Genomic DNA, 15,307 nt, shown 5'->3' on the forward strand with positions numbered 1-15,307 from the left:
CCCGATCGGTTGGATGCTGTGGTGCTAGGGAATAACCGATTGGTGATCATCATAGGGTGCTCTGAATAAATTCGGAGTGTTCCTCAAAAAACCAAACGCCAATCATTTCGTTAAATCTCAATGATTGCTAGATGCTGAACTGAACACTGGACCGTAGACGAACTTTTTCCAACCATCAAAGGAAGCAACGATTTTCTGCCTTCAGACGATTCGTCTATTCTTTGGACGTTTTGTTTGGGCCCCTTTGCTCACTCCAAAAATGAGCATTTCTACGCGAACCGGTTACATTATCAAGTTGTAAATTTAACAAATTGTTTCCTTTTGTTTACAGCAGAGAAGTTGTTTTACATGGATCAGTTCGAGTGGCTACCGGGAGCGAATGAAACAACAAGCAACGTTCACCATCCGTAAGGAGGATTAGAAAGCTGTGGACACGTACGACTCACAACACAGCGGTCCGTTTCTTGGCCGCCCGTCGCCACCCGGAGCATCTCTCCGGTTCTCGTAAATGTTAATGTCGAAAAAAGTGGTCACTTTCAACTTAAGTACTCCGCCGTGTTCCCGGAGTAGCTCCGTCCGTCAGCTTACGATGTATCTAATGCAAACGGGACATGCATCCCACAGCTCGGAACCCGCCCGTAAGGGAATGAAAGTCAAAGCCATCGTCGTTAAGGGTCTTTCCTCGCCCTCGCTGGGTTGCTGGTGGTGCCCCCTTTGGTTCCTGGAAGAGATGCACTTGAAATGAGGGAAGAAACAACACACATACACGACCGAAAGGCCAAAGGCACCGCCGCGAGAATGCATTTGAATTCCTGGGCTGCCCATTCATCAATCAATGCTGGCGGAGGGTTTGTGCGTGGGCACGATAAGCTGTGGTGTTAATCCGGTTGTTCCGGCTGCCGGGACTCCGGCACTGGGCGCGCGCGGAGGGCTGTTGAACGAGCACTCTAAACCGGCCCGCAAGAAGTGTCAGGCCGCTACGTTTCTGGTGGTGCTTTCCTATTTGATTTATGTTGCGCTTTCGCATTGTTTCATGAAACACAGGGCGCTGCCCCTGCGTAAGGGTTACAATGGGCACACGGATGGACGACCATTTGTATGATGTACTCAACCGCTTGGCGCCATCAACCGGGGGAGAAAAGATCAAACTATGCTCCTTCCGAACTGGGTTTAGTCAATGATTTTGCGAGCCCGCGAACGTTTGGCAGCATGCTGATCGGTAAAATGTTTACATACAAAAATAGTACCGCGCCGATCGTGCGATGGCGCTGCCTGGGCGCTGTTTGTGGTCAGCCGATTGAACTCAACGCCATGCGCCACTACTGATCCGTAACACCCGGTGCCAATTAGCCGAGGATCGATCGATGGCTGGTAGAAGGCACGGCTTAGACACGTTTGTGGCCCGCGAGTTGTCAAACATTTCAAGGAAACGTACCGGCCAGCGCCCCATCAACGGCGCAAGTCTTGGCCTCGCCGGTCACTCTATCACTCGGTGGCATCAGCGAGGGCGCCAGTGGCTAGCAAGAATCACGGCAACTGGTCCACGTGGCGCAATCGGAGCGTAGCGGCTTCTGCCGCTCTGTTCTGGGTACGCTTGCTTCAATTTCGGCACCCAATAGCCCGGCACGCGGCATCTTTCCGTTGCTACGTAATGCGATCGATCGATGGGGTCGGTCGGCGTTCCATCCGACCTCAGGGGCACCTAGAGGACTTTGTCGCATATTTCGAAGAAACCGCCGCTGGCAAACGTTAGAGAATCGGGGTTGCAGCTAAGATTACCTGTGTCGCTGCGTCGGTTGTAACATGAGCCTCCGGCGGAAGAGGCAGAAACACCGGAAGAACTCACTCGGGTGTTGGGTTCAAGCGAGTGAATTTATTTCTTGTACAAATTCTATAGTGCCCTGCAAAGTGGGAACGACACTACACTAATCTGGAGCTCGTGAATTGGATGCATTATTAAGTATGATACACATAGAAACATTAAAATACGCATTCTCTACAGTTAAACTTGCCCACACACAATAGGGGGCCTTCACATACTAATCCTCTAAATGTGTCCACTAAAGATACGGCCGAACGATAAATTCTACCCTGTCCGCGTGCGGTTCCTAATCCGATTCACTTTCACTCTCCGACTGGAAGTCACCGACGTTGATGGAGAATTTGTACTCCTGATCGCAACCCAGGTACGAATCGCTCATGTAGTACAGCGTGTACTCGTGGTGGCCCGGGCTGGGGGCGACAAAGTTCAGCTTCACCTTCGCCTTCTGCTGCAGCGTCAGCCGCTTGATCGAGAGCAGCGAGTTCGTCTTGGGATCACCGATCACCACCCACCAGCCTTCCTCGCGTTTCTGTGAAGGAAAATGTAGCAAACTTGAGACATACAGGAAGGAACAGGAAGGACCTGGCATTCGATCGGAACACTGCGAAATGCGATACGATCGGATGGACGAAGCTTTGGGGCACCTAATGATCGATTATCAGTGCGCCCGGTTCCCCTCTGTCACTGATTTTAAAATAGCTACCCAATGTCACCGGCCCTGGCCAGAGGCCCCAGGCGTCACCAGCTCTGGTTACTACAGCCAGAGCTTGGGGTGCGGTCGCTGGGATCAATTTTCATGTGCGCCACCACCAAACCGAAGATCAACTTACACGTAGGCGCTCTTGTGGATGCAAATGTTGCTCTTTAAGAGTGGCCACAACAGCGGCTTAGCTATTTTATGCTCTTTTGCATCAAACCATCCGACGGACCCGGGCCGGGTTCGGTTTCGTTTTCAATGGCCCAGCGCGCCAACGTTATCGGATGTCGATCGTTTCCCAGACGGTTAGAGAATCGTTTAACGCCTGCAAAGGGGGGTCGGTGACAGGATTGGGGATTGACGGGGGAGGATGATTCCAAAGTCATTGCGATGCGATCTGGCTTTCGGGCAATCAAACCCACGATCGCGACGTTATTAAAACAATCACGGCCACTTTTGATTACAGACCACCACGCGCCGCGTATCTGCTGTCTGGCTGGCTGGCCCGGGAAGCAATTGTTTTGAATGAACCATCCTCCACCAGTCAGAGGGCGTAAGGACTACGGACCTCCGGTTCGGTAGCGCGCACCATCACCCGGCTTATCAACCCGGTGGTAATGGGCTTTGTTTTATTGCGAAAAGCAGCACCACCGAACCTCGTAAATTACTGTGTGAATGTTTACGAAACTCGGAATAGATCCACGCCCGCAGGGCAAACACACTCGCCTCTACGTGGTGCACGATCGTTATCAGTGCAATGCAAACGGGAACCCACTCTCGCAGCTCCGACTGTGATCGAAATGACAGCTGCTGGGACAGCTGCATTATTTTGACAACTCAAGACCCCCGGGCAAACCCTGGGTGCGGGGCGAAAACCTGTACACTAACCTGCGGGAAGAATGGTGCGATCACCGGGCCGGTAACGTCGTCCTCGCGTTCCAAATTGACGGCCACGTTCACCGACGAGCCCGAGTGGATCCGGTCCTTGTCGAGCACCTCGAACGTCAGCTCGATGTTCGGGTAGCGGTTGCAGAACCGGGCCACATCCGACATCTGCTGATCGGTGAGCTGCAGCAGGCGCGTCCGATCGTCATCGTCCAGCTCCATGATGTCGAACACCGTCTCGATGCCCTTCTCCTGGCAGCGCTTGATAATGTCGGCGCTAAAGTGCGGCAGCTGCTTCAGGTACGAGTCCTTGCTCCACATCGCCTGCGTGACCATCTGGGCCAGCTCCATGGCGGCCACGGCCGGCGAAAGCCAGCCGTTCGACGATAGCACATCGACGCACGCCTGCACCAGTCGGATCGCCTTGCCCAGGATCTGCTCTGTGTCGCCCTGCAGCTCGGCACCGAGTTGCAACCGGGACAGGTGTGCCTGCAGCAGCAGATTCGTTTTGATGTGAGGATCATTGAACTTCGGGGCGGTCCCGTTCGGGCCGGTCAGTTTGTTCGGCAACCGGGCGCCGAGACTGCGCAGAATGTTGTCCTCGTGGTGGCGCACGATCAGATCCTCGTACTCGGCCGCCGACGAGATGATCTCCAGCAGTCCGCGGATCTTGGTCTTGCTGTTGAGCGACAGGCTGAACAGCTCGATCGTCGTGTAGTTAATGTAGTAGTAAGCCGCAATCATGCCCAGGTTCAGTGGGAGCGTATCCATTTCGTCCTCCACGCCGATACATTTGGACTGCTCCAGATCCGAGAGCGTCGTCTCGACCAGCTCCGACAAGTGATCTGAGAGATGACGATGTGTGACGCCCTGCAGATTATAGTAGTTCGGGTTCTGGGTCAATCGCCGGTACAGGAACGTCCAGGTCAGGTAGTCGACCGCATCCTGCTTGTTCTCGATCGTCTTCGTGACGATCTCGGCGTTAAAGTGATCGTGCATCCGATGATCGAGATGGCTCTCGACCGGTAGCGGCTCGTTGAGGAACTTTTTGTAAAAGTCCTTCTTCGAGCTCTGGCACATCAGCACCGCCTTGGCATCGTCGTCCTCGAGCGGCCGGTTAGCGCGCGCCACCATCTGCATCACGTCCGTGATCGGATAATCGTCGTACGAGTGGCTTCGACCATTGTAGTACTGCGTGTCCATGATGACCACCAAGTGGGCACTGATGTTGAGGCCCCAGCACAGATCGCGCGTGCAGATCGCGATCTGCACCGCGCCCGAATCGAACAGCTGTTCCACCATCCGCTGGTCAGACGCGGTCAGGCCCTCGTGCATGTACGCTACGCCCTGCGAGAGTGTCTCCTTGAGCGTTTTGTCCGACATCCGGTCCAGGAACGGTTTGATGTCGTCCTCTTCGGCGTGGAAAAACCGGTTCGGTTGCAGTTCCGCCGCACAGTACGTCAGCACGTCGATTGCCGTCAAACGGGCCAGCTTCCGGGACGTGACAAACACAATCACCGGCTTGTGCGGGCTAAACTTGCTGATGGCATTGTACACCGGTTTCGACATGGCCGCGATGCGTGATGCGTTGTGGGTTATGTTGAGCCCCTGGACGTGCAGCTCCAACGGAATCGGACGCACCGAGGGGTGAAAATTGAAGGTCGCATTTGTGCTGCAACCGAGCCACTGCGCGATGTCACGTGCGTCGGCCAACGACGCCGACAGGGCCACGATGCGAATCGGTTTCTCGATCTGAGACGAGATGTAACGCATCCGTGAGCAGACCACCTCCAGCACCGGTCCATCCTCGCCACCGATTAGCTGCAGTTCGTCGACGATGAATAGCTGCACGTTCTGGACGTTCTTCCGTTGTTTCCAGCGCCGCGACAGGACGTCCCACTTGTCGGCCGTCGTGACAATGATCTGACCCTTCGCGATCAACTTCAGATCGGTGCCGGTTTCACCCGTCAGCCTGACCACCTTGCATCCGAGCGACGATTGGCCGAACCGTTGGTGCCACTCGTGAAACACGAGCTCTGCCAGCGCATCCTTCGCCACGAGATACACGACCCGGCCGGTCGGATTCTGGGCCAGCAAGCGGAGCACCGCAAATTCGGCGATCGTCGTTTTACCCGACCCGGTCGGTGCCCCAACAAACACGTTGTCCTCACTGTTGTATACCGCGTTGAACACCTGCGTCTGGATGGGATTGAACTGTGGGAAACGATCCGCGTACAGCGCCTCAAACGAGCCCTCCCGCAGGGCACTGATCGGTAGGGGCTGCAGATCGAGCAGCTCCGTCGGTGGTAGGTTCTTCTCCGGCAAGATCAGATGGCGGAACGAGACTGGCAACTGCGTCTCGGCCCCAATCCACCGATCGGACACGATCCGCAGGAAGTACTGGGGTGGCAGAGGCTCAAACACGGGCACAAAGAACTTCACCAGGTGATCGTCGGTGCAGTACTTGGCCTTCAGCAGGAAGTACTCGTGATGGAGGATCACCTCCGAGTCGACGTCCTCCACCAGAATCCAGAACGCTTCCGACTGGCCGTGCACCTTCTCGTCCCACTGGAAGTCGGGCGTGATGGTCAGCTCGACCCGCAGTGTCGAGCGCGTGATCGGCTGGATGTGTGTCGACAGTTCGAGCTTCGGGAACTGGTGAATGAAGCGGTAGATGGTTTTGCCCAGCTTGGGCACGCGGATCAGTTCGCCGATTTCGTTCGCCTCCAGATCGTACAGCCGCTCCCACGGGAAGCTCTTCTTTTCGATCTTCTTCACAATCTCCTCCGGCATCTTGCGGAACTGGCGCAACGGGGACATACTTTGCCACATACGGCGATCGATCATTTTGCACAGCGTCAGACACTTGTCGGCCAGCTGAGCCCAGCCACGGTGCAGGACGATCTCGAAAATCGCACGCAGCAACCGTGAGGCCGACTGTGTCACGTAAACCATGTCGGCCATCAGGGCGAATCCATCGAGCCGGAGCTGCGAGATGTAAGCCTGCAACAGCACGTTCACCTTGGCGCTCGGCTCCTCGATGCTCTCTTTGATCGGGATCGGTACGCGCTCCATCAGTTTCTGCAGCTCCAGCTTCTCCTCCTCGCGCACCGTAATGTTACGGAACTCGCCCGACAGGGAAAACACACGGAACAATTCGATTTCGCTGAGCGTCGGTTTCAGCAACTGATGGTACGTAAGCATCGTTTCGTGCGTGCAGTAGTAGTGAGACGCGATGCGGCCCACTTCCGTCACCTGCAGGTGGCCACTCTTGCGATCGTACTTCACCAGACCGCTGCGCTCCAGATGCAGGGCAGCCGTGTGAACCAGATCGGCCCGAAACTGCTCCAACAGTGCATCGTCCTGCACCGCATCGATCGACACACCGTACAGCGTCGGCTGGCGTAACATGCGGATGTAGAGGTACGTGTAGCCGAGCCACGTAACGGCATCCTTTACGTTTTGCACCGTGCCGAGCACAATCTCCGCGTTCAGCATGTCGGGCAGCTTCGAGATGAGCTGCGATTCGATCGGCAGCTGTTGGTTCAACAGCGACAGGTAGTACTGCAGCTCGCTGTGGTTCGTGATCAGGATTCCTTCGCCCTTGGTGTCGTACTGCGGGCGTCCGGCACGGCCCAACATCTGCAGCACATCGAGTGCCCCGAGCTCGACCCAGCGGCCCTTCTCCGGGTTGTACACCTGCGTGCCCTTGATGATGACGGTGTGCGCCGGAAGATTCACACCCCACGCCAGGGTGGCGGTCGAGACGAGTACCTGAATGTGCCGATCGGCAAACAGATCTTCGACCAGCGTACGATCGACACGCGTCATGCCGGCGTGATGGATCGCGAACCCGTACGGCAGCAGATCCTTCAGCTCCTGGTTCTTCACCTGGTCCGCTTCCGAGCGGAGCACCTCCATGCTGGCCGAGCCTTCACGCAAGAACGAACCGAGTGTATCCTTCTCCAGGCACATGTCGCGGATGGCGCGCGCCGTTTTGCCCGTCTCCTTGCGCGAGTGCACAAACACCAGCACCTGGTTGCGGCCCGCGTGCTCCATCACCTTCTCGTACACTATGTCATTCATCACCTGGAAGCGCTTAAGGGCCTTCTTCTCCGTCACACCGATGTACTGCTGCTCGAGCGCCACCGGCCGGTAGCTGTTGTCGAAGTAAAACAAGCCCGTTTCGGGCCGGACACGCAGAAAGGTGGCCACGTCCTGGTAGTTGGGCAGCGTAGCCGAAAGTCCCACCAGCCGCACGTCCTCCTGCGTCGTTTCGATGTTGCGGATCGTGCGCGCAACCAGTGCCTCCAGCACCGGGCCGCGCTCGTCGTGGAGCAGATGTATCTCGTCGATAATCACCAACCGCACGTACTGCGTGTACGTCTTTTCACCACCCTTGCGCGTAATAATGTCCCACTTTTCCGGCGTACAAACGATCACCTGCGTGGCGGCAATCTGCTCGCGGCTCAGCTGATGGTCACCGGTCAATTCGGCCACGGTTAAGTTGTACGTGGCCAAGCGGCGGCCAAAGTTGCCGACCATTTCCTGTACGAGCGATCGCATCGGGGCCACGTAGATGATCTTGAACTCGTCCACGTTAATCGTCCCGTCGTCGTTGATGTGCTTGCCAATCTCACGCATCATCGCGAGCAGTGCCACATTCGTCTTACCGGCTCCGGTTGGGGCACAGAGCAGTAGATTCTCGTCGCTCTCGAGCGCGCTCCGATACAGGCGGCTCTGGATTCGGTTCAGCGTTTTGAAGCCGCTAAACACGGGTTGCACGTACTTCGGGAGCTTTTCGATTGCGATCAGCTCTTCATCGTCGTCGAACGGGCGAGGCTTCAGGGCCGGAACGTGCACCTCTTCGTAGCCTTTGCGCTGCTTGCGGAACGAACCGTCCGGCAGCTGGCAGCGCTTGTTGGCCATCAGGTGCGATCCCTGCGTGAACGCGAGCTCATCCAGCTCGAGCACCGTACGATTGCCGACAATTTGTCCCCTGACACCACCGTTCGCCATTGCCTTCTGATCCAACACACCGTTGCCGGTCACCAGATGCCCGTCGAGGTCAAGATCCATCAGCGCTTCTTTGCGCGATCGTACCGACGCTTTCGAGTCTTCATGTGCCACTGCGCCGCCCGCAGTGTACGCACTGTCGTGCGTTTCCTGTTTGCCCGTATCGAGTTGCCGCAGAATCTTGGCCAGTGCCGCATCGGATCTCATGCGTTCGCGCAGCTTGGCCCGATCGCTTTCACTCTGCGACTGGGCCAGCATCGTACAGTAGAGCACCATCTGGCGGTTCTTCTTGAGCAGTTTGATGAAATCAAAGCAATCGTAGCCCAGCAACAGCACGAGCTGATTTTCGCACTCTCGATCATCGCCCGATTCTTTCAGAACGCTCAGCACTTCAAGCGCCTTCGCCTGCGACATCATAGAGTCGTTGTAGTACTTCCGCAGGCACCGCTGCAACCAGTGGGCGTCAATGTCCCGCGGGTCCAGTGCCTTCTCCTTCTTGTTAGCATCATCCCCACCGCCCAGGTTCTCCGCGTGTAGAATGCCATCATCACGAGCCTCTTCGCCCTCATCCTGCCCGTCGTCCTCGCGCACCTCACCGTACTTGTCTTCGTCCGATTCCTCTTCCGACTCCTCGAACCGCACGTTGATGCCGTACGTTTCGTCGATTTGCTCATCCCCACCGGGGCCCGCCTGACCCACAGCACCGATGGCACTGGCGGCTTCCGAGCCGAAATCGGTGATTTTTTTCCCGAGATTCACGAGCAACGCGAACCGTTCGTCCGTCACGCTTCCCAACAGCCCATCGATCTCGCGCTTCTTTTCGCGCTCCTTCATCCGGTCGTTCTTCAGGACGGCCAAAATTTCGTCCGCCGCACCGCGCAAAATGTCACGCGGCTGATCGCCGATCGCTTCCTGGATGAAGCTCAGCAGCACTTCGTACGTTTGGCGCGTTTCCTGCGTTTTCGGCCGATACACGATGCCGACCATTTCGTCGATACCTTCCGAAAGCAGCGTGGCGCCCTTCATGCTGTTAAAGTCGTACTGTGCCTCATCGCGCTTCTGTCGCTTTGCTTTCCGTTCCTGTGTCTTTTCCGGTTTGCTGCGTTGTGCCCGGTCCCCCATCCGGGTGCCGTCGAGCTTGCCGACGAGCGATATCACCTCACCGGTCGCTTCATCACGCCGCGGACGCTCGATAAGTCGCACATCCGCTTGCAACACCAGATTGGAATTCTGCGGGAAACGGCAGCGCCGGAAGGTTAGTGGTCGCAAATTGTTCCAGAATCAAGCCCGAAGGACTCGTTGCCACTTACCGCTTTGTACTCGTACTGCAGCTGTCTTGCCGCTGCGTCAGCCATGTTGCTGCTGTGGTTTGCTTACCGTTCGATGATTTTCCCACAGTACCCGCAACCCGATGGATTTCTTTCACTTCTGTTAAGCGACCAATAGCACCATGAACGCAGCACCAAATTGCAGTCGCGATGCGTTTGGGAATTATTTTATTTGCGGACAAAGTTTTATGACGCACCCGCAGAAGGAACGCTCCGGCTTTTCGATTGTTTTGACGTTTGACGTTTCACGGCGCTGTGTGAATGTGCAGCACTTATTTACGTCGGATTCGAGCACCAGATTCGAGCAGCCGATTCCACGATATCCTCTGCGAAATATTTCAATTAACTTTTGGACGAATGAAATGTTTCTTGTTCAGCCGAACGAAGCAATAACATGACTTTAGACGTTGAAACAGCTTCAGTGCAGCGTTATTTTTCGGCTGGATTATTAATTTAATTTCGATGTTGGATGATTTGTGACATTTGGTTTTCATTGTTATTGTTACTATCTCTGATTCTAATTCTGACTACGTTACGATAATTTGGTCGCAAATGCTGCCGTCGATACGGCCCTGTGATATTCACATGAGACTGAACCCGATCGATGCAATCGGAGAGCAAAGTGAGCCCTCCGGGTACAGCGAGCCGATCCAGTCGTCCAGATCAAAATCCTCACGGCTGGTTGGCGTTGGTGGATAGATTGTGCCGTAAACCTGTTCGTAGAGATAGAATCCGTAGCGTGTCGGCTGGACATCGTCATCAGGCACAGGAGAATGGTAATCTGCATAAAGAAATGGAACCGTTTTGAAACGATAAAGCTGCCTATTTTCCTATTGCTTACCAATGACGGTTTCTCCATCCATGTACGTCATGCCCGTTGTAAGGACAGAGCCCTGTGAAAGACAAATTTAGAAAGACCATTAAACCGCTTTTAGTACATTTTAAACTACTTTTAGAACTTCTTTTTTGTTTATCGCACCAAGTGGCTTTTGCAAATATTATCAATTAATTCAAAACAGCGTTATTAATATCCGGATGGGCGGGGTTCGTTCGCATTCGCCCACCGGATCGACCGGAAAGCCGGCACCGAATGACGCTCCAACGCACCTTGACAAGTGGTCCATGGAGCAAAACACTTCTGTCCGGTTCGTGTCCTCCTTCAGCCTTCGCACTGGTACAGTGGTGGCCCACAAACGTTTCAGTAGAAAAGCAAGATGTTGTTTTTGGCCAATTCATCTTGACCAGAACAGGAAATACGGTCGCGTTCAGCACCGATCGAGGCGCGTAATTATGCTAGGTATACGTTCGCGAGGTAAGTGTAAGGCTGAGTTTTGCCTTCAACGACGAACTTCGATCGAGCAAAGATGTTGTGAGAAGGAAACAAAACCAACAAAGTCATGACCACAATGGGAGCCCAACAAAACGTATTGGTGGATACACCAATGCAATTTGATTCGTTCGTTGGCGCGCAGAAGGCCGCCGGACGAAGGTGGCCACGAGTCCGAGTTGTGAGACGCACCGAAACCTCTTCCATTTGCACACTTTCGCCATGCCATGCGCGTTCTGGACGGTTCCCGCGGCCCGTTTTCGTTGGACGAGAGTATCGTCAGCCAACAGGGCCCGTTTTTTGTCGACCTAACAGGATGCTACTACGGTTCGGGGAATACGTCTGTTTGTTCAACGAGCCTGGGTGCGGACCCGGGGAAGTGATTTTACGCCGTACTCGCGATGACGTGATTTCGGTCGGGAACTTTCGACTTGTTTTTGTAGAACTCGAGCGAAGAAATCGTTAACGAAAGGCATCACGAGAGAACTGCTGAGAAATGGCGGAGCCGGGCCGATCGAACGCTTCGTCCAGAAATGCTAGTACTTCCAATTATTTGCACAGAAACCACCAACTGGGAATGAACGCTGGTCAAAGATCCGACGCTGGCCGAACCGACTCGAACTTTGAATTAATGTCACACGAAAACAAAACCCGAACAAACGCAAACAACATTCGCAAACATACACTTTCTCCCGGTAGTGTTGCAGCATCGGGTTTTGAGCATGTGCTAACAAACCGGCGACAACAACACACCGGAGTGATATTGAATCACCAAAAAATATGCCGCTCGCTGGGTGGAAAAAGTGCTACGACAAATGTTTGACCACGGCTACCGGCAACCCGTAATGCAACGACAAACAGACACGACAGTTGCACAAGCTTCACCATTTAGCAGGCTCCAACCTTTGACAGGGGACCTTTTTGGTTGTTGCCTGTTACATGATGAGCGCTCGATTTGGAAACAATGCGAACAACGATGGCAATAAGTACTGCCGCCAAACGCACAAAGTCCCTGTTTTCTCGAGCTGCACTAATGAGTTCTATATATATAGTGAATGTCATTTGAGCTCGAAACATGCAGAATTGTAAAGTTTATGGCTGTCGAGCTTGAGCTATCGCGACTTCGGCACGTGCCAGATCACTTACATGGGATTGTCCAGAGTCACGCACTCAGTTTTAAAGTTTAAATTGAATCTTAACGAGTCTGTTGAATCATTCACCTGAATTGGCGCCACGTGACCGGAAGGTTGTTAGGCAACGAGGCAACGCTTTCCTTCGTTCGAGAATTTAGTTACTGCACTCTGGAACTGCAACAATGCATTTCTAGTATTTCTGAGATTGGCCAGCGTTGCCGTGACGTGAGTATTCGTCGGTATTTGAAATCGTGTGAACCAAAGCAATAAAAACAAACCAAATAAAACTCCGAAATCAATCAATCAGCGTGCCAATGGCGTCACTGCCGGACGCTCGAAAGCTTCGACCCCGGCAAGGTTGAGGCAACACCCTAGTTGGGTACTTGGCAGATCCGCTCCGAACACACATACACCAGGCGCTTTCCACCGCCGATGACGCAAATTTAATGAAATCCTAAATCATCGTCTACACTCACTCACCGGCACGTTGGTCACCAGCCACAGCAGAGCGTACCGTCCCGTGGTGGCCCCTTCCGGTTCCAGGAACAGCAGCGTGTAGAGCCGATCCTCGGCGGCACGGTCAAAGTACACGACGGGCGGCGAAGTGAACGTGGCAACGGCCACGGTCTGGTCACAGTTCTCCCTCGACAGCACCCAACCGGACCACTCCTCTACCAGCAGGAGCGGAGCGTAGGAACACCCAGCGGTCAGCGGCTCCCGGATTCGGCAAAGTGCTTCCGTATTCGGTGAAAGGGCTCCCAGCACGATACCGATCAGTGCGAGCCGGATGCGATCGGTGCGGTTCCCAGCCATCTTGCCAACTGTCTCCCGGCGACACCCGGGCCCCCCGTTTTAAGGGCCGTGGCCCCGCCACTAATCGGGGGGTGGTTATTTTTCAATTTCCGCATAATCGTCGATTAGCGTGGAGATGTTCTCGATCGCCTCGCTCAGGTCCGCCTCTTCGAGGCCTTCGTCGAGAAAGTGATGCCAGAACGCCTTCCGCTCGTACATCCGGCGGCACCGCTCCGCCACCCGATCCCAGGCCTCCCGGATGGCTGTGTTGTTGGCCAGCATACAGAGGGCACGATCGACACGGGCCAGATCGGCTCCCGGGACCGCCATCGGCGGTTGATAGTTGATGCCGATCTTGAACCCGGTCGGACACCAGTCCACAAACTGGGCACCCTTCTTGGCCCGCATCTCCTGCACCGCCCGGTTGATGTCGAACGGTGAGACATTCCCACGGTACAGCAGACAGCAGGACATGTAGCGCCCGGTGCGCGGATCACAGTGCACCAGCTGACTGGCCGGCTCGAAGCACTGCTGCGTGAGGTCAGCCGTCGTAAGGTGTGTGGCGTGAGGTCCGTGCGCAGCCGGCACCAGCGGCGCGTACGTCACGAGCGGGTAGTGAATCCGGGGGAACGGCACCAGATTGGTCTGGAACTCGAGCAGATCCACGTTGATGGCCCCGCGGAACCGGAGCGATGCGGTCACGCACGAAACAGCCTGCGCGACCAGTCGGTTCAGGTTGGTGTAGGTCGGCTCGCGGACCGCCAGGCTCCGGTCGCACACCTCGTACAGGGCTTCGTTGTCCAGTACGACCGCACAGTCCGTATGGTCCATGGCGACGTGCGATGCCAGGATCGCGTTGTACGGTTCAACGATCACGGGGGAAACCCGGGGCGATGGGAAGACCGTGAACTCGAAGCGCCCCGTTTTGCCGTACTCCTGGGCTAGGCGCTCCAGCAGCAGCGTCCCGAGACCGGCCCCTGTTCCACCGCCGACACTGTGGAACATCATGAAGCCCTGCACGGCTCCACAGCTTTCGCACAGCTTCCGCACCCGGTCCAGGGCCGGTTCGATCACGGACTGGCCCAACCGGTAGTGGCCCCGCCCGTAGTTACTGGCGGCGTCCTCGTTACCCGAAAGCAGCGTTGCCGGGTTGAACAGATCCCGGTACGCACCGAGCCGGATCTCGTCGATCACCGACGGTTCCAGGTCGACCATCAGGACCCTCGGCACACAGCGACCCTCGCGGCTGCAGCTGAAGAACGCACTGCAATCGTCATCGCCGGAACAGGCGTCGGCGCCCGGTGTCCCTGCGCACCACTCGCAGAACCGCCCGTCCGGGTAAATGCCGTGCTCGAGACAGTAAAGCTCCCAGCACGCACTGGCCATCTGGACGCCCGCTTGGCCCACGTGTAGTTGGATGATTTCGCGCTGAAACCGAATCGACAGACACGTGACACACGGACGTCACGCTCTAACGCCCCACGGCTCACCGCACACCGCCTCGACACTTACACTTTTGGCCATCGAAGCGTGCCTCCGTCTTCGGCACTGTTCATTGACCCGTGCCCGATCCGACCGATTCCGTTCAGCTGTTTTGCTTGCGTTTTTATCGCCTCCAAATTTGTTCTTCCAACCAGTGGAATGTTCCGGTTCCGGTCGATTAAGACGGAGAATTTGGTACTGGAAATTTAGCCGCTGCTCTGTCGCCACGCCACGTCTGCTTTGATGAGAGCACGCGCGCTCCATCAAAAGGGATGCAGGTTTCCATGGTGATTTCCCAGTGCGTCCTTCGTTTGCTGTGTCATAAAACTATGCGGTGGCCCATAAAAAGGGCGGGCGACATGTGACAAACTTGTGGTACCGGCTGGCGTTCGGTCCGAAGTGTGTAATGGGTTGTTCAATAAGTTTTGAAATACAAGATGTCGTATTGGAAAGTCGTCGGGTGGCTGAAAGAGATTTATTGGATGCCGATTGCCGGTGCGCCGACTCATCACTATGGACGAGACTTGGGTCCATCAGCATGATCCTGAATGAAAACCAGAGGCTAAAGAGTGGTGTGAACCTGGTTCTACCGCTCCGAAACGAGTTCGTGTCCAGAAATCGGCCAACAAGGTGTGGGCATAAGATTTTTGGGACGCAAAAGGAATTTTGTTGGTGGATTATTTCCATACTGGTAAAACAATAAATTCTGAATAGTATAGTAACCTTTTAGACCAACTGAAGATAAACATTCCTTTACAAGAGCATTTTGACTATGGCAAAAATCCATTATTTAAAATTCGAATTGTTGGAGCATCTACCGTATTC

General features: G+C 55.1%; 3 protein-coding genes across 3 annotated transcripts; all 3 read right to left on the minus strand.

Moving 5' to 3' along the window:
* Positions 1–1,902: 1,902 nt before the first annotated feature.
* On the minus strand, positions 1,903–9,775 carry LOC131210255 (U5 small nuclear ribonucleoprotein 200 kDa helicase). The gene is made up of 4 exons (XM_058203474.1): positions 9,731–9,775; positions 8,508–9,650; positions 3,408–8,429; positions 1,903–2,351 (listed from the first exon to the last, which is right to left on the minus strand). The coding sequence occupies exons 1-4, from the start codon at positions 9,773–9,775 to the stop codon at positions 2,109–2,111; spliced, it is 6,453 nt and encodes a 2,150-aa protein (XP_058059457.1). The 3' UTR covers positions 1,903–2,108.
* Positions 9,776–10,230: 455 nt separating this feature from the next.
* Positions 10,231–13,021, minus strand: LOC131212619 (uncharacterized). Its single transcript, XM_058206552.1, has 3 exons — positions 12,689–13,021; positions 10,590–10,641; positions 10,231–10,529 (listed from the first exon to the last, which is right to left on the minus strand). Exons 1-3 carry the CDS (start codon positions 13,019–13,021, stop codon positions 10,330–10,332), a joined length of 585 nt encoding a protein of 194 aa, XP_058062535.1. The 3' UTR covers positions 10,231–10,329.
* A 75-nt stretch (positions 13,022–13,096) lies between these two features.
* LOC131209240 (tubulin alpha chain-like) lies at positions 13,097–14,524 on the minus strand. Its single transcript, XM_058202256.1, has 2 exons — positions 14,513–14,524; positions 13,097–14,428 (listed from the first exon to the last, which is right to left on the minus strand). The coding sequence occupies exons 1-2, from the start codon at positions 14,522–14,524 to the stop codon at positions 13,097–13,099; spliced, it is 1,344 nt and encodes a 447-aa protein (XP_058058239.1).
* Between the last annotated feature and the right edge of the window lie 783 nt (positions 14,525–15,307).

The sequence above is a fragment of the Anopheles bellator genome, chromosome 2 (assembly GCF_943735745.2).
Source record: "Anopheles bellator chromosome 2, idAnoBellAS_SP24_06.2, whole genome shotgun sequence".
NCBI lineage: Eukaryota > Metazoa > Arthropoda > Insecta > Diptera > Culicidae > Anopheles > Anopheles bellator.

Bases quoted from the DNA above. Each gene is read 5' to 3' on its own strand.
- LOC131212619 (XM_058206552.1), bottom strand. From the start codon at position 13,021: ATGGCTGGGAACCGCACCGATCGCATCCGGCTCGCACTGATCGGTATC. The intron at 10,642-12,688 runs GTGAGTGAGTGT...TGTCTTTCACAG, and splicing joins GGCTGGTGACCAACGTGCCG to GGCTCTGTCCTTACAACGGG. The intron at 10,530-10,589 runs GTAAGCAATAGG...TTCTTTATGCAG, and splicing joins GGATGGAGAAACCGTCATTG to ATTACCATTCTCCTGTGCCT.
- LOC131210255 (XM_058203474.1), bottom strand. From the start codon at position 9,775: ATGGCTGACGCAGCGGCAAGACAGCTGCAGTACGAGTACAAAGCG. The intron at 9,651-9,730 runs GTAAGTGGCAAC...CGTTTCCCGCAG, and splicing joins TGCAGTACGAGTACAAAGCG to AATTCCAATCTGGTGTTGCA. The intron at 2,352-3,407 runs GTTAGTGTACAG...TTTCCTTCACAG, and splicing joins TCGCACCATTCTTCCCGCAG to AAACGCGAGGAAGGCTGGTG.